Consider the following 23,209-nt stretch of genomic DNA (forward strand, 5'->3'; position numbering starts at 1 on the left):
CTGGCACCCATGCTGTAGTGAACCAGTAGACGTGGCTCCATCAATAAACTCTGGCTGCTTTTTGGAAATGCTGCTTTTGGTTGATTTATGTAGCTTTGATACAAGGGGTAAGAGAAATTCCCTGCTGGGAATTGCAGAACTGGCTGCAATACAGTAGAAGCAGAAATTCGCTGCCTCGTTTATTTGTCTTTCGGCTTCCTTCCCACCCACCCTTAATACTTTTTTATATTGAAAAACTGAAACCACTTTGCTCAGCCTTAAGCTTTGTCTTTCCCAAGACACTCTTAATTGTATCTCTGTACCTCTTCCCATTCGCAGATGCATAAGAAGATTAAAGATAGAACTGTAATAGATTTGGTTAGGTTTTAATAAGATTTGCTAAGGACACTGCAGAGAGCGCATATCATGGAGAATGTTGCTACTCTTTCTCTTTGATATACTGAAGGCTTCTTAGGCAGCTCTGCACAGGAAACTCTTTCTCTTCCCTGAGTTTGAAGATGGAATTCTTGATTTTCAGTAGAAGAAATAGTTTCCATTAAAGAAAGCAATATCTACTTTATCATTTTAATGTTCGGTGAAGATGATTTTACATTGTAACCTGACAGGAGTGACGGGCGCTCATATCATCATCTGTTTATAATTAGTCAAGAAAAGATTTTGACAAAGACCATGGGCCTTTTAGAAGAGATCTAAGAAACTAAATTTTCAAAAGTGACTAGTGATTTTGGGTACCTAACTTGAGTTGCCTTCAAGGGCGTCTGATTTGCCGATTGGTGTCCGGCACTTTCTGTAAACCAGCCCCTTCAAGGTCTCTTAAGTTGAGCCCCAAAAATTGAGGCACCAGAAATCACGAGTCCCTTTGGAAAATGTCCAAATTGTCTTCACTTCTCATCCCTCCCTGCCTTGTATAAAAGAAGCCTAAAGAGCTTTTATTTAAAAAAAAAAAAAGTATTGACCCAAATCTGTAACAAGGTAAGTGCAAACTTACTACCAAGGGAAAGGGGCCATTCAAAGCAAGTAGTTCACCACTCCTGCTTCACTCCATTAGCATTCTCTATAAATGAGGTAATGATAAAGGTGTTAAATAATTACTTCTCATTATTTAACCTTAAAAGAGGCGTCAAAAATAATACCAGAAGAAGGGAATGGCCCTACCAAAAAGCTCTTCTCATGCAGGATGCACGTGTGTCCAGCATTCTATGATCAGGAGACAAAGCTTTTCAATCTGGTGTCAATGTTGCACAGTGTGCTATCACCCCTTTGTGTAATCTGACAGCAGCACTGGTTTGGCAAAGCTATTTTCCCGATGTCTTAAATGTTGTTTCCTTTTACCTTGCCCTAGCCCAACTATGGCTGGAGATTCTCGGATCTTCATGAACCAGGACATGGAAATTGGAGTCACACCCATGGATCCCAAGAAGTTTCCCAGACAGCCGCGGGACTATGTCCCTATCGCCACTGACCGAACCCGTCTCCTGGCAGCAGAAATCAAGAAGCCGCGCCAGCGTTACATGGAGAAGAGTGGCAAATGCAACGTGCACCATGGAAATGTCCATGAAACCTACCGGTACCTTAGCGACCTCTTCACTACTCTGGTGGACCTCAAGTGGCGCTTTAACCTCCTTGTCTTTACCATGGTTTATACTGTCACGTGGTTGTTTTTTGGGTTCATTTGGTGGCTTATTGCCTACATCCGGGGAGATCTGGACCATCTCGAAGATGAGAACTGGATCCCCTGTGTTGAAAATCTCAGTGGATTTGTCTCCGCGTTTCTGTTTTCCATTGAGACCGAGACCACAATTGGGTACGGCTACAGGGTTATCACTGAAAAGTGCCCCGAGGGCATCATACTGCTCCTGATTCAGGCTATTCTAGGCTCCATTGTCAATGCGTTCATGGTAGGGTGCATGTTTGTCAAAATCAGCCAACCAAAGAAAAGGGCCGAGACCCTCATGTTTTCCAACAATGCAGTGATTTCTATCAGGGATGAGAAGCTCTGTCTAATGTTCCGGGTCGGGGACCTGCGGAATTCCCACATTGTTGAGGCTTCCATTAGAGCCAAGTTGATCAAGTCCAAACAGACCAAAGAAGGGGAGTTTATTCCCTTGAACCAAACGGACATCAACGTGGGCTTTGATACGGGGGACGACAGGCTATTCCTGGTTTCACCACTCATCATCTCACATGAAATCAACGAGAAGAGCCCCTTCTGGGAGATGTCCCGTGCCCAGCTGGAGAAGGAGGAGTTTGAAATCGTGGTCATCTTGGAAGGAATGGTCGAAGCAACAGGTAAGCTTTGCCAAAAATAACCAGCACAGAGCAAAAAGACAATGCAGCTGGCATTAAAATGTCAACATTTGCCAATGACACCTTGGCTAAGAATATGGTCTTTGTCCCCCGCTCCTCCTAGGGGCTGGTCCATATAAGTGAGATGAGTCTTATACAGCTTCTAAATACAAGAGGGGGTTCTGTGTGACATCACACTAAGCATGGGAGGGGGACCCAGTTTGGGGAGAAGTAAGGGTACGTCTATACCCAGCCGCTAGTTCGGCGGCTGGCAATCGAACTTCTGGGTTCGACTTATCGCGTCTTGTCTGGATGCGATAAGTCGAACCCGGAAGTGCTCGCCGTCGACTGCGGTACTCCAGCTCGGCGAGAGGAGTACCGCGGAGTCGACGGGGGAGCCTGCCTGCCGCATGTGGACCGAGGTAAGTTCGAACTAAGGTACTTCGAACTTCAGCTACGTTATTCACGTAGCTGAAGTTGCATACCTTAGTTCGATTTGGGGGTTTAGTGTAGACCAAGCCTAAGAATGCCCATGTACTTTGTCCACAACTCAAAGCAAACCTGGACTTTCAATGTTCCGAAGTGTTTGGCTAAAAGGCCATCTCTGGCTCCCACCCAGAGGGAGCTAAAGGGGAGCTTCTGTGGCCCTCTACCCAACACTCTCTTCTTAACTGTGTAGTACGTATGGTGGTCTAGTAGTTAGGGTGATGGGCTGGTTTTTAAGAGACCTGGGTTTGATTCCTGACATTCTTTTGCTGGAAGCCATTAGCCAGAAGTTGGAGATGGATCACTTGATGATTACCTTTTCTGTTCATTCCCTCTGGGGCACCTGACATTGGCCAGTGTTGGAAGACAGGATACTGGGCTGCGTGGACCTTTGATCTAACCAATATGGCTGTTTTTATGTTTTAGCTCCAATAGTTGTGACTGAGGCATTTAGTTCTGTAAGTCCCGGGTTCAACCCCAACTGTTGTCATAGTTCTATCCTGTATTTAAAATAGGCTATGACTGAGCTATTTTAGATATCTATTGTTACTGTTCAGTGATGATCCCTCTGCCGTCAGTCACCACTCTGATGGAGGATGAGAAGGGTTGATATTTGTTACACTTTACATTTTCACCAGCTGGGTTAAACTAAACGTTTCAGAAGCATAGCAGCTTTCTTGTGTGTGTCAAGCATAATCATTAGGTGTGTTGGAACAACAGGTGCAGAGCTGGAGTTAAATGGGGATTATTATGTTCTAGTCTGGAATAGTCTCCCAAGGGAACTGGTGGGAGGTTTGTTGCCTAGGTCATTTTAAACCGGACTGAGCAAAGCACAGGGGTATACGCTGTAGGAAACTATCAACTCTCCACTAGCTAGAAGTGACCTAATTAGAGAGGGGCCCAACAGTCACAGAGTCCTGATTTTGAATACTCCCATGTTCAGCCTGTTTTGGATCTGAGGGTTTGGTTGGGGACCTCATCTTTTGACTATGGGTCTTTTTCCATCTCTTGTGTCTAATAATCTATTTAAAACCAAGAATTCTGGTAGAATCTCTATACACCGAGTACTGGTTGCGATATAGGACTGAACTGGCCAAAAACTGGATTGAGGGACAGTAGTCTAAAATGGCACTCGTAATGAATATTAATTTGTATTTACTTTATTTGCATGTATGTAGTATATCTCATGATACATTATAGGTACATGATAAAAGACACTTGATTTCTTCACAAACCTCTTTACAATTATGCGGAAAATACATCTCAATGAGGATCAGAGAGAGAATATGTACAGATCATTTCCCCCCTACTACAGTACAACCACCTCTAGGTGGAATGTAGCAGCCATTAAACAGCACAGAACAGCACCATGTAACAGATAGGATGGGAGAGATATGGCTGGCTGAGCTTTCTTTCCACGCCAAAGCCTCATTGCACATGGATTTGTGGTGCCAAATCTGCAGCTAAAAGCAGTGCTGACTTTCTCAAGGGGAGTTTGAAGAGGGTGCAGAGAGACAGAAAACAGACAAGTGTTATGCATTGTCATCGGGTGTCACCCAGTGTCAATCAATTGAGTGCCAGTGTCCTCCCATGGATAGGTGTTCCCGAACAGTTCTTCCCAAAACTGGAATGCAAAAGTATTTGTAGCACAACATGAAATTATTCAGTGTCTTTAAATCCCTGTCTCACTTTCCAGCAAGTATGAGAAGGCAGATGCATAAGGGAGTCCTTTTAGATCAGAGGGGCTGGAAACAGTCTGAACTCCCTGGAACACAAGAAGTGACTACTTGTTGGCTACTGTAACATCTGTTCCTGATGATTCCCTATGCAACACTAAATATACATGCACCCATTTTCTAGGGCACATTGTTTGTGGAGTGCTCTGTGTAAGGTGGAAAGAGTGTCTCTCTCACCAACAGAAGTGGGTCCAGTAAAAGACGTCATTTCACCCACCTTGTCTCTCTAACATCCTGGGACTGACACAGCTACAATACTGCATACAAGTTGTCTCCATGTCATTTTCTTCCTACCTCACCTTAATAGCTGGCATCACGCTAAGCATGGAAGGGGGACCCAGTATGGGGAGAAGAACTCCCGTTTGCTTTGTCAAAGCAAACTTGGACTTTCAACATTCTGAAGTGTTTGGCTAAAGGCCCATCTTCATCTCCCACCCAGAGGGAGCTGGAGGAGAGCATCTGGGGCCCTCTACCCAACACTCTCTTCTTAACGGTGTGTTTGGCACCGTGACTAGTAGTTAGGGTAGTGAACTGGGTTTTAAGAGACCTGGGTTTGATTCTTGGCATACTTCTGCTGGAGGCCTCCAGGTCTCTATTTCTGGCTAGTCTGCTGACTCTCTGTGTAATCTTTGGTCCATAAAGTAACTTTTCTGAGACCCAGTATCAGATGGGGAAAATGCCTGCCTACCCCACCCCAGGGGTGCTCTGAGTATAAAAGTGCTGGGTGAGTTGTGAAGGGCAGGGCAGGTCTTTCAATGTTCCCTGGAATAGGGTAGGGGTATCTGCAGCCATGTCTGTCCTCAGGGTAGCCTGTAGGGTTACTACCCAGCCAGCAGCATGGGGCGTTAGGAATTAAGTCCCAGCTGGGGAATTCAGAGTTGGCTCAGTGAGGCTGGGAAGCAGAGATGCACCTGAGCCTTGGTAAGTTCAGGGCCTTAGAGTGTGGTTGGGCTAATATCAGGAGAGATGAAGGCATTGTTATCTAGAAGCAAGGACCAAGCCTTCTGGAGGCAGAAGAGCCACCGTTAGTATTGTGCATTTATAGGAAGATCAGCCTTTTGGTGTTTAAGGGGTTAAGCCACAGGAGAGGACTGAGGCTGGTGACTGGGATGAGTTTGGGGGAAGGGTTAGCCCTGTACAGATGGACTCTGAAATGCCAGAGAGGGCTTTTTAACTTAATCTGAGTCCCCTGCAAAGTTTCTCTCCGTGCCCCTGTGTTACTATCATGCCTTACTGGTGGTGCTTGAATGGGCTGCAGTTGTTCCTGACTCTTAAAACAACCTTCACCATACCACTTGGTGCTTTAGCTTCCAAGTTTAAGGGGGCTAGGGGTGGAAAACCTAACTTCTATGAAATTCGCCCCTCCCTCCCTGGTGGCATTCAAGAGCCACTTCTGCGGCCCCCAGAGATACCTGTTAGCATAATTGTGTCAGGAATACGCAAATGGACAAATAAGCAGGTTTTTAACCAATCAAACGCTAATTAAATATGACTACATTGTGCCTTGACCCTGCCAAATCTCTGAGCACAGACAGTCCCAGAGATGGGAGAGCACTGGCTGCCTATTTCAGAGTGTGCTTTAGCACAGATGCAAGCAACCCGCTGGTGAAAATTGGCAGAGCTACGTGGGGTTCACTGGAGCTGGTCCAAGAGTTCCAACCGTCCCACTCAATCAGCTGCAAACGGGTTTGATTACTTCCCGTTTATGCCTATCATGCCATTCGCCTCCAGGGGGCTCCATAATTCCCTAGAACCGGGGTTCTCAACCCTTGGGTCAGGACCCAACATTGGGTCACCAGAATGTTTCAAAGGGGCATGTGGCAGCTCCTATCCCATGGGGCTGGCTGGGCTCGCCTCCCTGCTCCACGCACTGCAATCTCTTGGGTCCCAGCACCACTCAAGTTTGGCCCAGCCGTCATAATGATGGGAGCCAGGGTAGGCCAAATTTGAGTGAGTGGCTCTGCAACATCATCAGCCAGGTCACAGCTCCACTCACACAAATTTGGTCCAATCAGGCTGCCGGGGACAAACCTGAGCAGCGGTGCAGCCACGGAGATTGCACCGCATGGATCGGAGAGCAAAGCCTAGTCCGCCCCGCAGCATAGGAGCTGCAGGAGCCACCATTGTGGGGTGAGTGCCGGGCAGGATGCAAGCCCCTGCTCCCCCCCCCCACACACACAGGGGACAGGACCTGACCAAAACCACACCAGGGCTTCCAACCCCAGACTATTTGCTGGGTCGCGCCATAAACATTTACAAATGGGTCCTGAGCCCCAAAAAGGTTGAGAATCACTGGCCTAGAAGGTTTTACTCCAAGAACTCACAGCAAGAGTCACCTACCGGGGCAGACTTTGCTGCAACAGGGCCTAGAGGAAGACGATCCCTCAAACCGCTGGATCCCAGACCATCCCTGGCTTTCAAATTATCAGCCACATTATCAGAAGCAAACAGGACACCAGGACAAAGACAAGCACAGGTGGTGCCCCCAGCTTCTTTCCTTGGTCTTCGGGTGGGTAGCGGCCCTCAGCAATAGCTGCAGCTTCCAAGCAGAGTTTGAGGGTAGTCCTGAATCGATTACATGGCAGCAGTGTAACCTATTTGCAATGCATGCAAGGGCTAATGTAGCATTACTAGGGTGTATTCTTTTACCCGCGGTATATTGTAGAGATAAGCCAATATGCAGATCTGGATGCGAATATTACCAAAGCTCATGAGAATTGGAATGGCAGATTCTGCTTAGAGACCATATCTAGTGTATTGGGCTGTAGTGTCGTGTGTTGGTCGTGTGTCTCATTGGTGTAAGAGTGCCGTAGAATAACACTATGTTATAGCTACTTGCAATCCGGGCCCAATTTTCCACTCATTTACAGCAGTGTAAATCAGGAGTTGCTCTACTGATGTCAATACAGTTACAGCAGTGTAAAACAAAAGTCAAATCAAGTGCCTTGCCTAGGCACTCTTGCACATTATAAAAAATAACAGCATTTCAGGGTGTTATAGAGGACAGCGATTGATAATGGAATTTTATTTGGTAGTCCTGGGTTGGCTGATATCAAAGAGAGCCCTGCATTGCAGTTGGAGGTTAATACCTAGAAGTACCTCAGTGGCCCAAGGCCCATTTCACCATCACAAATTAGCACCATCAAGTCCTGGTTGAATAGATACCCTGCGGCTTTAGTCTGTACTTCCTCTGACAAAAAGCTCAGCCACTGCTAATGATGTGCAAAAGGAAGTCATTACCAGTAACAACCTCAAAATGAAAAGCATGGCAGAGGAATTGGATTGCTTTACAAATGGACTCCTCTCCCAGTGGGATTGCCCAGACCTGGGTGTAATGACATTAAGGAGCTTGGAGCTATGGAAATTAATTACTCCTATCTCAGGAGACAGTGGCGTATCTGCTGTTAAACCCAAAAGATGGAGCTGGAAGAGCCCTTCCCGCTGGGTCTAGGGCTGGGCGGACATCAGAGTGCGTCAAGGTTTGACTAAAGCATTCAGAATCCAGGTGGCTTTCTGTATGGCTCATGTGTAGCGTGGTGGGGAGACATCTCACCAGAACAGAGTGACCTGAAATAATGCAGTGTGTATCTCTAGTTTGGAGCTTTTGCTAAGCTGCCCAGAAATGAGCTTATGCTCAAATAAATTTGTTAGACTCTAAGGTGCCACAAGTACTCCTGTTCTTTTTGCCCAGGAATGGTCATCCTTGTGATTTTTGTGAGATGAACTCCTGTTATTAGGAACTGAATGAAGGTCCTCAATTTAGAATATTGCCTAGACAAATGAACAATACTTGGTCCCTGTTAATGTAACTGGATACCTTTTTTTTTTTTTTTTTTTTGCTGGCTATGTGTATTATTCCCTGATTTACTGCTTTTGCTTGACATGGGTGGCATTCTAAGCTAGTGCAGTGACAAAGTTAGTCCTGTTACAGCTGACTGCTAGGTACAATATTTATACAGGTGGCCTGATATTTGGAGATGAGGCTAGAACCTGTCAGTGGTAGATAGGTTGATGTTGGAGAGACCAGACCTAATGAAATGAACACTGCAGACAGGCATATTAATAATTAGTTTACTTTTGGTTTACATGGAAGCTTATTGAATACAAAATTGCTCCAGTTAGACTAGATGGGAAGAGCTGCTAGTCCTCATTTCTACGGTCACATTTCAGAGAACTATAAAAATGGCACCCCCGTGGGGCTCAATGGTTATTGTTTCTCAATCACTGCAGAGCAATTCGCTCTGTTTACAAGGAGCAAAAAACATTGGTTGGGATTTTTAAAAAACTAAGGAATTTAGAGACACGGCTCCTACTGAAAGTCACTGGGAGCAGAGGATCAAATTTTAAAGGTATTTAGATGCCTGAAGAAGCAGTTAAAGACCCAGTAGGATTTTCAAAAGCACCTAGGCACCTAACTCCTATTGATTTCAGTGGGAGATAGGCACTTTTGAAAATCCCACTGGGCACCTATCTGCATCTTCAAAAAAAGAACGGGAGTACTTGTGGCACCTTAAAGACTAACAAATTTATTGTAGCATAAGCTTTCATGGGCTACAGCCCACTTCATCAGATGCAAGCCCACAAAAGCTTATGCTCAAATAAATATATTAGTCTCTAAGGTGCCACAAGTAGTCCTGTTCTTTTTGCGGATACAGACTAACACAGCTGCTACTCTGAAACCTATCTGCATCTTAAGCACCTAAATACTTCTGAGGATCTGGGCCTGAGTATGTACCACCCTGAGCCCGCTTTTAAAATCCCACCCCATTATTTCTAACTGCCAGTGCTACCAACTCAATCTGGGATCCGAGAGCAATGCTGGGTTCTTTCCTTCTCACACATGGCTGTCCGCACTAGAAGTGCAGCAGGCCAAACTGTGCCCTTGTTATGACCTGTGTTATCCTATTAGCCTGCAGGAAGAGGGCACAGATGTAGCTAATTAGAACTAAACCATTGTATTGATGATGCAGAAGAAGGAATAGACTGCAGCTCACTCTCCCAGAACTGGGTTGGTTCTGCATTGGCTGGCATGGGTACAAATTAGTGGAAACTCACTTTAGTCCCTGCAAGAGAGACATAGTGGTTGAGGTAATATCTTTTATTGGACCAACGTCTCTTGGTGAAAGAAACAAGCTTTCCAGCTGCACCGAGCTCTTCTTCGGGTCACTGCAGTCACCAACATACGTGAATATACACCTACCGGGTGAGGAAGAAGGTAATATTGGTTTAGTCATTTTTTCAAAGCACGTCAGGACTGATTTTCAAAGATATTAGGTGCCTAAGATGCCCATTGGCACTTAATGGGGTTTTCAAAAACCCGAAGCAGGTTAGGCACTGAAAGCCATTGAAAGTCAATGAAACTTAGGTGCCTATATTTATGAGATAATTTTGAAAATCCCAGTAGGTGCCTAGCTGAATTGTTAAGATCCTAAATACCTTTGACAATCAGGCCCTTCAAGCCTGACCACTGTACCATATAAATGGCTAGAGGTATAAGCACATAACTAGAACTGGTCAAAAAATAGTGAATATTTTTTCATTAACATTTTGTGGGGAAAATGTTTATTGCAATTTCCAAAAGTTTCAACCAGCTGTAGGGGAAAAAATTAACCACTAATTCCCGCTCACACTCCAGTTTTCATCCCTGCCCCATTTTAGGGTTACCATATTTTGTGCCTCCAAATGGAGGACACTCCACGGCCCCCGGCCCCGCCCCCAGCCCCGCCCAACCCCGCCCCCTCCCCAAAGTCTCCGCCCCCTCCCCTGCTTCCCGCGAATATTTGATTCGCGGGAAGCCTGAAGCAGGTAAGGGGGGTGTGGGTGGAGGAGGCGCGCCCAGGCTGGCCCCCCGGCGTTTCCAGCCTGGGTCGGCTCAGGCCCTGGGGTGCCGGCCCCGGCCGACCACCCCCGGCCCGCCCAGCACTGCCGGCCCCCGGCGGCCCGGCGCACCCCCCGGCTCCCGGCCCCGCCGACCCGGCCGACCCGGCTCCCCGCCGGCCCGGCTCCCCGCGGGCCCGGCCGACCTGGCTCCCCGCCGGCCCGGCTCCCCGCGGGTCCGGCTGACCGGCTCCCCGCGGGCCCGGCTGACCTCCCGATTTTCCCGGACATGCCCGGCTTTTGGGGATTTCCCCCCGGACGGGGATTTGAGCCCCCAAAAGCCGGACATGTCCGGGAAAATCCGGACGTATGGTAACCCTACCCCATTTCCATCAGACACATTCCCTTGCTGTAGCATTAGTATCTAAAGCAGCATCATGTAGAAACAATAGATCAGTTTGTGTGCCTTGGCACTACGCTTTGAAAACACTAGAGAAAGGCTCAGTTCCTGGGCAGACCTGTGCTGATTATTCCCTGAGTGAAATGACTATAGCAGGGGCTAAATCAATACAGGTGACAAGCATTCCGGCATCCAGTGCTGCTTTTATGGGCATCTTGAAAGCCACAGAATCACTTACAGTACCAGCTTAATGAATTGGGCACAGCAATGACTTTAGGGAATTAATTCTCCCTTGCCTTATCTTAAAGGTATACTCGTAAAGATTGGTTGGTCCAAATTTGACTTGCAAGAGAAGAAAATGGGAAGGAATCTGTTTGTAAAGTTCATGCAATTTTACTTTCAATGCTCGCTCTTTCTTTCTTTCTCTCTTCCCCACCCCATGGCAACAAAAATCCAAAGCTGGTAGCCCCAGTCCACTGACCGAATTAGGCTGGCCTGTTGTGAGCCATAAACATGGATGTGCCACTGACCTCTTCATTGCTTAATAGAAGAGAGCGAGTATGAAGCAATGCTGCCAGAGACTAAAAAGCAGTCGAAAGCCAATCCCCCACGTGCACTCAGAGTCATCTGAGTTGTGAGATGAACGACTTGGCTGATTCAATTAGAGAACATTAGAGAGCCCAGCTTTTTCCCCTTAAGCCATCATTCCCTATGATGAAGGAGTCTGCGTATCTTATAAGTCTTTCTGGATGTGTCTTGCTTCCCTCACATCTTTTATCCTCCTCTCCTCCTTCGCTGACAATTAACCAAAGATTGATTTATCAATATAGCTACCTTGCAAACCTCATTCTGTGCCTACCGTCTTCTTCTTCTTAGCATATGCGCAATGTGCCTCAGGTGACTCGTGACCAGGATTCATCTCCGAATTTGGTCCACTGGTTGGATCATTAGCTTCCACAGTCCAGGTACTGATGGGGAACGCAACATGAACGCTGATCCATGCCCCCTTGCCTACCAGTGCTGTTGCCTTAATGTGATGCTAGGTGATCACTGGGCATTCAGGAGCAATCAAGTCATCTTATTTCACCACTGGTGTTCACTGGTTTTCTTTGACTCCCACCCCCTCACATTAAATAGACAGTTGGAGATAATAGAGCTGACTTGTTAATCCAGTGACCCAATACAGTATTAGCACACGGTTTCAAAAGGACAGAACTTTACTTAGACATAGTTGGAAGGAAGATGGTCTAATGGTTAGAGCATTTGGCTGTGAGTCGGGACTCCTGGGTTTTATTCCTCATGCTGTCACTGTGTGTCCTTGGGCAAATCACACCCTTTCTGCATCCCAGTTCATCCATTTTCAAAAAGGATAGAATAATATTCCCCTCCTGCCAAGGTAGAACAGTGTGAAATAATCACAATGAAGCTTGAAAGTTGAGGGATTTGCATTTCAGTCTGATATCCTGGAAGTAATCAAACTTTGCATGCAAAACACAGTAAAATTAGCGCTAGCTTGTTGGTTGGTTTTGCTTATCTAAAGGATCATTTTCATTCTTAAAAATGTACATCAGTAAAAAGGGCATTATAGTACCTTCCTCTCACAAAGGGGGTATTGTGATGTAAACTGATTCATATTTGTAAATGTCTTTGCTATCCCTGGCTTCAAGGTGCGGGAATGAAGTAGAACTAGATTACCACCGACTTGCCCTGAAAAGAGTGCTCTTGCTGAACTATTTTAGGTGCTTGTTAAGGGCTTTCCCTTCACCCTTCCCCTGGTCCTTGTCACACAGACAGAAAGCAGAAGACTGGAAGTCCTAAGTGCAGGCAATGTGATGTTTATTCGGGTTAGTTTCAAGCAAGCATATCCATAGCTCTGACACCGCAGAGCCTTTCTTCCCAGTGTCCCAGGTTCCCCCTCCTTAGCAGGCATAATTATACCTGTAGTGTCTGCTCTTGGTCCCAACCCTTACAATTTATGGCCATGTTCCGTTTTGGAAGGTCATGAGTCAGGGAGCTTCTGTACCACCTCTTTTGTATCCCATGGGAGGGGTAAGGAGTGAGGTTGTGCTTCAGTCAGGGACAGGCATTTCTTTGGCTTTTAGTGTTTTGTATACCTCCCCCATCCCCTCGCCCCTGCTGACTGGTTGCTTGACCTTAGCTCGAGATAGGAGTCAAGGCAGTCGTATATTATTAAACTCCCACCAAAACCAGCAAAACTTTAGCTCTATCTCTTATCTTTTCTCACTAACAAACCCATCTGGCTGGGCAGAAGCAACACACAGTGTCTTTGTTCTTTGTTCACATATATTAGTAAGAATATAAAAATATTAAAAGTTAAATGGGCAAACAAGACCCAGAATTCTCTCAGGCAAATATACAGGCCTGACTACTACATTATCATCACTAACATGCCTAACGGTTCTTATATGGCTCCCTTTACCATAGTATCTGAGCATCTCCCCATCTTTAAAATACATCCAATACCACTGGGAGGTTGGACAGTAAGGTACCTAAATAAATTTTGACAATCTGGGCCTATGTGATTTACAAGGTCACAGAAGTGACATCTGTGACAGAGCAGAGGATTAAACCCAGGTCTCTCACCTAACCCCTGACCCATCCTTGCTCTCTCACAGAGCAACACATTTCAGTGCAATTGAAATTTCAGTTCATTTGTTCCTCTGACAAATCCAAGGATCTGATCTTTGAGGCGATATGTCAACCTTGTGCCACCGCTTCCTGAAACATAACAAGGCAAGAAATGATTGATTAAATGATATAGTAGAGCATCAGTAATTTAATAAAGTGAAGTCATAATATAAAGAAGTGAATGTGATCTCTCTCTCTCTCTCTGTCTGTCTCTCTCTTTTTAGTTTGCCAAGTTTGCTATCTCTGTAAACTTTTTTGCATATTCCATTTCAGGTATCTAAAAGGGTGTCATAAGGAGGAGGGAGAAAACTTGTTCACCTTAGCCTCTAAGGATAGAACAAGAAGCAATGGGCTTAAACTGCAACAAGGGAGATCTAGGTTGGACATTAGGAAAAAGTTCCTAACTGTCAGGGTGGTTAAACACTGGAATAAATTGCCTAGGGAGGTTATGGAATCTCCATGTTTGGAGATATTTAAGAGTAGGTTAGATAAATGTCTATCAGGGATGGTCTAGACAGTATTTGGTCCTGCCATGCGGGCAGGGGACTGGACTCGATGACCTCTCAAGGTCCCTTCCAGTCCTAGAATCTATGAATCTATGAATTTCATTGCCTACATTAGACCCTTACTTCTTTTGACTTTCCAACACCCAAGAGCATTCCCATGCCTGGAGAGCATTCAGAAAAATTAAAATTTCAGTCTTCCCCTCTGGCATGAAAATCAAAGCGAATCAAGTACAGACGTGTCCTCCTCCAAAGAAGATGTGCAGAAATAATTGGGGGACCATGCTCCCACCTTCTAATATTCCTTTTGAAGTCAGAGGAACAATATTGGTTTTGTCATAGGCCAGGGTGTTCCTTGGACTAATTAGTGTAAATGGCCCAGCACTTTCTACAACCATTTGAGTGATACTTCAGCATCTTTGATGCTAATTTAAGGACGTGTATTGCTTAATTAGAATAATAGGATTTTAAATATTGAGAACTATTCTCTGTCACACTAGCTAGTCATCAGTGTCCATTTCCACACCATCTTCTCTCTCTCCATGCTTTGTCCATTCCCACTGTAGGTGAAATTCACCCCTGAGGACTTAAATGGCTCATTGGCCTTGCGCTAGCCCTCTGAACAGGGGTGAATTTCATTCTCCATATGTGTAAAAAGACTTTGTCATTAATTTGCTGTACAGGAAAAAGAGAGGAATGGACAGAGCTGGGAAATTCATTCAGTATGTGTGTGGGGGGTGGGGGGGATTACCAGTAACGCCTGGGTCTTCATTGTGAAAAGAGCCCATCTAGCATCACAAGCGTAGAATTAGCATCCACATAACGTCAGATAACAGCTTAGAGCTCAGTGTGATGCTCTGTACCTCGGGGGAGCACCCAGCACCCCCATGTTCATCCTTGTAAAATGATTGTGTGGTTTCCAATGCAAAGTTTGTCATGTTGGGTGTCTTCGGAAGGCTCATGATCTACTGAGCATTGTGGTTACAGTAAGGTTATAGGTTATAATTTCATGTATGTAGTTATGAGGCTGAAAATGTATCCTCGTGGCTTAAAATAAGCCCAGACAAAAACTCTCCAAGAGCTGAGAGGAAGTTCACACCTCATCAGGGCATGTATGGGACAAACCCAGTCCAGCCTCACAGGAACAAAGGACGCTGGCCTAGGCAGCAACAAAAGAATCTGTTGGACTCTCGAAAGAGTCACCCCCCTTCCTTTGGTCAGATGAGGTAATGCTCACCTGACTCTGAAGTGGGGGGGCAAAGCCAAGAGGGAAGAAAGAACATGATAAAAGGGAGAGACGTTTGCCATGCTCTTCCTCTCTCTTCCACCTACATCTACAGACACCACATCAAGCGATTGAAGCACTGATCAAAGGGGAAATCCTGGCTGAAGAGCAACCAGCCAGCCTGTGGTGAGAAGCATCTACGTTTGTAAGGGCATTGAAAGTGTTAAGATCAGCTTAGAATGCATTTTGCTTTTATTTCATTTGACCAAATCCAACTCGTTATGCTTTGACTTATAATCACTTCAAATCTATCTTTATAGTTAATAAATCTGTTTATTTATTCTATCTGAAGCAGTGCATTTGGTTTGAAGTGTGTCAGAGGCTCCCCTTGGGATAACAAGCCTGATACATATCAATTTCTTTGTTAAATTGACAAACTCAGATAAGCTTGCAGTGTCCAGCAGGCATAACTGGGCACTGCAAGACGGAGGTTTCGAGGGTTGTATCTGGGACCGGAGATATTGGCTAGTGTCATTCGGTTGCACAATCCAAGGAGCAGCTTACATGCCAGAGGCTGTGCGTGAACAGCCCAGGAGTGGGGGTTCTCACAGCAGAGCAGGGTAAGGCTGGCTCCCAGAGTCAAGGATTGGAGTGACCGAGCAGATCACCGGTCCAGATAACACCAGAGGGGAACATCACAGTCAGCTCTATGGCATTTAAATAAAAAAAGTTAATTTTATGCTGGTGAAAAATTTTGGCTTGACAGCCCTAGAGGTTGGATGTTTATATCCACTGAGCAGGTCTATCCAGGTGGCAGTAGTGAAATCTTTCCCTACCACCATCCTGTTGATGTGCTTCAAATTAAACTTCTTAATCTAGGGTACTACTAGTTAATTCTCCATGATCCGTTCAATACTTGTCCTCTGTAATGAAATAGCCAACAAGGTTGCTATCTGTGATGGTATGTTTGATACAGGCATCTATGTCCTCCAACAACTTAGTTAAGACCATCAACTAATCTGTAGCCAACCTAATGCCCATGAGATAGCAGCAACGTTGGCTGTTGCTGAATGGAGCTGGATTTGAACTGTGACCTAATAATTATATAAAAACCTGTCACTCAGGAGCAATCTCCTGCAGAATTTTTCTTTTCTTAGCAATGTAACAGAGCCAGAGGCTTCTATTTTAGCTGCATAATCAGTGGCATTGCAATCAGTGAAAGGTTCTGAAGTCTGCAGCCCCCATTGAGTACCTAGTGGGAAAAAACAGACTTCTTTCTGAGGGGGCCATCAAGATTCCCTTTCTTCTCTGAATATTAACATTCTCCCTTCTTTGAAATAGTGTGAGCAGCTTGATTCTGACTGATTTTGATGTCAAGAAAGTGTCTTCTTGGTGCAGTTCCCTGACACCTATTTTACACACCAATTGCTTCTCCGTGACTTTCCCTGCTTTTGAATGTAATGAAAGAAACCTGTCTTTATTCATTTATTGGAAACCAGAAATCCAGCAGTTTATAAAACAAAGCATGTATGGCTGCCCCATGTAGGAACATTCTTGACCTCTGACATTAATACTCTGAAGTCGGACTCTAGCCCAATTGACTAAAACTTCACCTCTGAAGATTGCAGGACAGTGCACTTAAAAAGTTAAACCTCTATGAAAATTTTATTACAGAACTTGAAACTGAGGAATACTCTTCTGGCTTCTAGCTTTGCTACAAGCCTGAGATAGAGCACAGCCTCTTTGTAAAGGTGATGCATCTGGGCCCCATTTTATGCAAAATTTATTCAGGTTTCAACTTAGTTTCAATTTTATTTGCACTGAACCTCAAGCTGGTGACTGCAGAGAGGCGAAAGATAGCTTACATCTGAGAAGCCTGAAATTTGAGGTTTTCCCATTTCGTTTCAAATTGTCTAAAATTGATTGATTTTGCGGTTAAAATTAAGCATACATTTTTTCATTTTAAAATAGGACAATTTGTGAACCATTTCCATGGAAAATATGGGCATATGTTCCAGAAAAATAAATAAAATTAGAAAGTATTTGTTTCTGAAACTTATTCAAGATGAAAATGGATTTTCCCACATTTTGAATCTTTCATGCATTTGATCAAAGCATTTTTTTCATTAAAGTTTTGTGATTGAAATTAAATTTCTGGGTCACAAAATGCCCAAAAACAAAATAAAAAAGGGCAAAAAAAATTACTCTCTCAAAGCTTTACTAGAAACGTCTTAAATCCAAAAGTTCATAATTACCCTCCATTTTGAGAACAAGGGCTAGGAAACTATGTCAGCACCAATGGCCTTCTGGGATTTCCCACCCAAGGAATTCTGGAAGTTTGACACCTCCCACAATTCCTCTGCATGCTCAAAAGGCCTTTTGAAATCTCCCAAGAGGCAGTGCTTCAAGCAACTGTACTGGGGGGCTATGGCATATCTACTTAGAAAGCAGTGATACTTTAGAGGTGACGTACAACAATGGCAAAACGGCTGTGGTCCTTGTCTAAGGTGAACACAGTGCATTGTGGGTAATCATGCCAGTGAAGGTTTAGGTCTTTATTACAGATAAGGCCCGTGAAGTGAAACTGTTGATTTCTGTTAATAACCACTGCCGAATTGGAAAGAGACTGGTCCAGCGAGGTACACTGCCCATTGCAGAGTTGGATTCTGAATGTTCAGCACGCACAGGGCCGAGGACGCATTGTGTGAGAGCGGAAAGCAGCTGCACCCCATTCTCTTAATGAAAATAAGGCTTATTGTTTTCAGCACCTTCACTGTCATCTTCTTTTAGCTAGAGGCAATAATTAGCTAGGGCCATTACAGACACATTAATTAGCCAGGCTGGAGAGCAGCACTTAAGGGAACATGCAGCCCTGACAATGCTATTGTTTGCTGTGTGGTGTAGAGGTTGCCAGGCAGTCTGTCCCCATGAAATTAAATTCCGATGCACATGTGCGAAAAAAAAAGAATATCTGATTAAGATTATGGAGTGATTGCAAGTTGTCTTATTGTGCTGGCTCTGTGCACCCCTAGGGTTACAAAAAGCAGATTCTGCAGGAAGCCGGCAGTATGCAGTCCTTGGTGGATGAAACGTTTCCATTGTTCCTGTCTTAACTGAATACTTATAGCAGGAGATAACTGTGATTGTTTCTGTGGAACTCAGGATCAGGGTGAGGTATTCCCCAGGTAAAGGAGCTATTCCAAGGCAGAAGTTCCTTTTACATGTCTGAGGCTGACACTCTCTGGTAGTAAGAGGGGACTCCCTTCTGATCTGATCATAAGCAAACTAGGGAAATGTGGTCTAGATGAAATTACTATAAGGTGGGTGCACAACTGGTTAAAAGATCATATTCAAAGAGTAGTTATCAATGGTCAAACTGGGAAGACGTATCAAGTGGTGTCCCACAGAGGTCAGTCTTGGGTCTGGTACTATTCAATATTTTCATTCATGACTTGGATAATGGAATGGAGAGTATGCTTATAAAATCTGTAGATGACACCAAGGGACAAGCACTTTGGAGGACAGGATTAGAATTTAAAACCACCTTGAAAAATCGTAGATTTGGTCTGAATTCAACAAGATGAAATTCAGTAAAGACAAGTACAAAGTACTACACTTAGGAAGGAAAAAGCAAATGCACAACAAAATGGGGAATAATTGGCTAGGTGGTCGTACTGCTGAAAAGGATCTGGGGGTTATAGTAGATCACAAATTGCATATAAATCAACAATGTGATGCAGTTGCAAAAAAGGCTAATATTCTGGGTTCTAATAAGGGGGGAGGGATAGCTCAGTGGTTTGAGCATTAGCCCGCTAAACCCAGGGTTGTGAGTTCAATCAGTGAGGGGGCCATTTAGGGAACTGGGGCAAAAATCTGTTGGATGATTTAATTGGGGATTCATCCTGTTTTAAGCAGGGGGTTAGACTAGATGATTTCCTGAGGTCCCTTCCAACCCTGATATTCTATGATTCTAACAGAGTGTTGAATGTAAGACACAGGAGGTAATTGTCCTACTTTACTTGGCACTGGTGAGGACTCAGCTGGAGTACTGTGTCCAATTCTGGGCACCACACTTTAGGAAAGATGGGGACAAATTGGAGAGAGTCCACAGAAGAGCAACAAAAATGATCAAAGGTTTAGAAAACCTGACTTACGAGGAAAGGTTAAAAAATCTGGGCATGGTTAGCCTTGAGAAAAGAACATTGTGGGGGACCTAAGAACAGTCTTTAAATACAGTGAGGGCTGTTATGGAGAACAGTTGATCATTGTCCTCCCTATGTCCATTGAAGGTAGGACAAGAAGTAATGGGCTTAATCTGCAGCACAGGTGATTTAGGTTAGATATTAGCAAAATCTTTTGAACTATAAGGGTAGCTAAGGTCTGGAATAAGGAAGGCTATGGCATCCCCATCCTTGGAAGATTTTAAGAACAGGTTGGACAAACACCTGCCAGGGATAGTCTAGGCTTACTTTGTCCAAGCTTAGCCCAGGGGGCTGGCCTAGATGACCTCTTGAGATCCTTTGAGCCCTACATTTCTATGATTCAAAGAGCTCTGAGATTTTATTATAGAACACAGTGCTCAGCAGTGGGAAAGCCATGCTAGGAGATGGCTCATCCACTAATAGTGCCTAATCCTGCGAGGGACAAAATGCCCTTTTCTCCCACTACCATTTCTGGGCATTTGGAGCCCAGCGGAAGCATTTAGGTACTTTAGTGGATTCTAGTTATGTCCGAGGAGGAGCATTGCTCATTTTAGATCCAATTTCAGCCCTCTAAGGCCCAGATTCTCAAGGGTATTTAGGTACCTAACTCCCATTGAAATCAAAATCCAGCATGAGGTGCTAGATATGTAAAAGGTACCTTTGAGCCAGTCCTGGCATCTCAAATATGTACCACCAGGTTTTAAAATGGCTCTCAACAAAACCACTCACCAAGGGATAAGGAGGGTAGGTAGAAGCTAGTGTTATTTGGTGGTGGGTGGGGACGGGGGAGCGACCCACATCTCTTGGAGAAAAGCATGTGAGTACTCAGCAGCATGACAGGACCTGAGAGCTACATAAGTCTTCTGCTGTTGAAAGCCAACCTGGCATAAGGGAATGAATGTCAAGCACTGTCTATCCTTGATGGCGCAGTGCGGTAGCATCTATGTCTTGGCACTCGCTGGCTTGCCCATAAGAAGCTTGTTACTAGAGATCTGCCGACTATTTTGTATAAAGCAAGGGTGGCCCTGTTCCTGAATGGTTGCCCAGATCTCAAACAGACCCTCTCCTCAAAGCTCAGAACAGTTGGGATAACTTTCCTCCTCCCTTATTTTATTTTTCACAGCAGCCTCTGCACTTCCTGGTTCCTGCCAGTCCAGGAAGCAGAAGTGCCAGAATACTGTGACTAACACTGTACTTGTTGTTCCTGCCTGGAAGCAAGTAATTCTGGAAATCTCCTTGCAAAGAATTGTGTGAGAAATTTCCAGCCCTATTTTGCAGCCCAATCCATGGATCAAGGGAAAGAAAACCAACGGAGAATACCCACAAATAAAACAGTACGGATGGGGTCCTGATGGACAGGCACAGCTCAGTCATGTTAATGTGAATTCCACAGGCGCCTCCAAAGGAGAAGGACCCTTGAGGCTGTGAGAGGAGAGAATGATAGCCAAGGCTGTTCTCAGCTCTGGGAGAAGAGGTACCTTATGTCTTCCCACACCTGAGCTCGACAGGATGGGGACATTTCCTAACCCAATTTGTTTGTCCCCTGTTGTGCCCAGGTGTTAGATGACATATGGTATATTTCTCCCTGAACCATAAATGCCCCGGCACTAACATTTTCCCCCATCACAGCTTTCATCCTATGGTAATGTCCTTTGGGTTGTGAGAATGAGATCGGGGAGCGTTGGCTTGGAATTGAATTGAATAGATGTTTTGATCTCATTCCAGGCAGGCCTCTCTCTCACGCACTAATGAGAGTGTCGGGAAGTCAAACTTTCCACATCTCCCTGGAATGAATTCCAGAAGCATGACCCGGGTAATCCAAACAAGAGGCAAATATTTGGGACAGAATTCAGCCTTGCAATAGGCAGGTGATTTCATTTATTCCAAGACTGAATTTTTGCCCTTGAAAGGGTTATCTTCAGACTTCCCCAAAATATATAAATATGTAAAATAAGCACTCGTCCTTGGGCTGAGAACAAGCTTGACAAATTTCAGTCTCATTCAGTGGAAATCCTCCCATTGTCTTCGGTGGGCTTTGGTTCAGGCTCCTATAGCTAGCTCTGGGCACCCAGGGCCTAGCACACGCAGGTGCCATAGTGAAATGGCAGAGCAGGTGTTGCTGCAGGTGAGCTGAGTTTGATCAGGGAGAACTAGAATTGCTGGGGGCTGTGTAGGTCTCTGAGGGACTTCAACAGAGCAGTCGGGGGAACCAAAGTTAGATTAACAAGGTGCTGCATAAGCCAGGTCTGATGTGTTTTGGCAGAGCCGGGGGGAGTTCAGGGCTGGAATAGCGGGAACACTGCAGGTCAGGGATGAGGTGTATTTGCGGGGATGGTGCAATCCTAGCACTGGACTAGCCAGAAGGTCAAGACTGACCTGCATCAGCAGAGCAGTGAGGGGAGACAGGAATCTAGCACCGGGCCATGCTGGAACCACTCTGACCTATACTTAGTGCCATCAAACCTCATCCCCCTGTAAGACCCAGGTTCAGGATTGCAAACATCCCAGCTGTCTGCAGAAGCTGCAATGGGGCCGTTCCGTTCCCTGTGTTTGAATACTCGGCTTTTTGTGCTACAGCCTGTTCTGAGGCTCATTAAGAGAAGACCTTTTCCATGACCCAGAACCAGCAGGTATGGAAATCCACCAAGGCACTTGTAAATAGTAGCAGGATAGCGTGGGCACGCAATAGAGCTTTGCATTTAATATGCCTTTGTCTCCTCTCCTGACGCAGGGATGACTTGCCAGGCCCGGAGCTCCTACATGGACACGGAGGTGCTATGGGGACACCGCTTCACTCCCGTCCTCACCCTTGAGAAAGACTTTTACGAAGTCGACTACAACAGCTTCCACTGCACCTACGAAACCAACACCCCCACGTGCTGTGCCAAGGAGCTGGCCCAGTCTTTCCAAGAGGGCCGGCTCCTCCGCCACCTCTCCAGCGCCACCCTCCTGAGCGGGGGTGGGGAAGCAGAGACAGCAAAAGAGGAACAGGAGGTGGAAGAGGAAGGAAGGGAGGTGGCTGGGCTGAATGGAGCCAATGGAACAGCAGGAGAGGTGAAGGCAGATATGTCTGTATAACACGTGGATCTGTACTGGACAAAAGACAATACATATGCTCCTACTGGAGAAACAGTGGGATCCAGTGGTTAGGGTACTAGCCTGGCAGTCAAGAGACATGGGTTTTATTCCCAGGTCTGCTACCCACCTTTGGGTGGCCTTGGACAAGTCACTCCGTAGCCCTGTGCCTCAGTTTCTCCCATCTGTAAAACCAGGGTAATGGCACTTTATCCACATTTGCAAAGCATTTTGAGGTCTATGGACAAGATATGCTAGATAAGAGGTGTTATTACTGTTGAAGTTCCCCCACAGATTGCTCTGGAAGAGACTCCTTGGTTGGTCAAAATTATTTCCCTTTCAGGGGATATTTAAAAAGAGAAAACATAAAACAACCCAACAATCTCCCATCTCAGTAAGAAGAATGTAGTTTCGTTCCTTCACTTAATTTACAAGTCAATGCATTGTAGACATTATTACTGCTAAATTAAAAGAGAGGAAAGAAAAATCCGATCCTGTTTCCAGCTTCCTAGTGATTGCACATGGTGTTTTAGAATTTTCCTCTTGAACTGTGTCCACCATGATTCATTTCCGACAGGCTGAAACACCTAACAGTGGGATGGCGGGTCTCTCTTCTGAGATAAATCAGGCATTTCCCACTCTGGCTTTGTGTTGTGGCCTCTTTATCACATACATTCTACTGGTCAGGCTTTCCTCCCAGACTGGTACAGTGCCATCTCAGGTGTAATTGTTTTGGACAGCCATGCTGCTCAGTGCATTGCTTGTCGTCATGGGATGTTTAGATCTTGCCCATGATCATGGTGTTTGGACCTGTGTGTCCCAGGTTCAAT

At 45.3% G+C, this 23,209-nt stretch overlaps 1 protein-coding gene across 7 annotated transcripts in view; it reads left to right on the forward strand.

Annotated features, from left to right (window-relative positions):
• KCNJ5 (potassium inwardly rectifying channel subfamily J member 5) overlaps window positions 1–22,869 on the forward strand; it is a 77,938-nt gene extending 55,069 nt beyond the window's left edge. For all 7 annotated transcript variants that reach the window (XM_065570641.1, XM_065570642.1, XM_065570640.1 and 4 more), the window contains 2 exons: window positions 1,343–2,289; window positions 22,036–22,869. In XM_065570641.1, coding sequence (XP_065426713.1) covers window positions 1,343–2,289; window positions 22,036–22,382 — 1,294 coding nt within the window. In that variant the 3' untranslated portion in view covers window positions 22,383–22,869. The remainder of the gene's footprint in view (window positions 1–1,342; window positions 2,290–22,035) is intronic.
• The last annotated feature ends 340 nt before the right edge of the window (window positions 22,870–23,209 follow it).

Source organism: Chrysemys picta, chromosome 16 (genome assembly GCF_011386835.1).
Source record: "Chrysemys picta bellii isolate R12L10 chromosome 16, ASM1138683v2, whole genome shotgun sequence".
NCBI lineage: Eukaryota > Metazoa > Chordata > Testudines > Emydidae > Chrysemys > Chrysemys picta.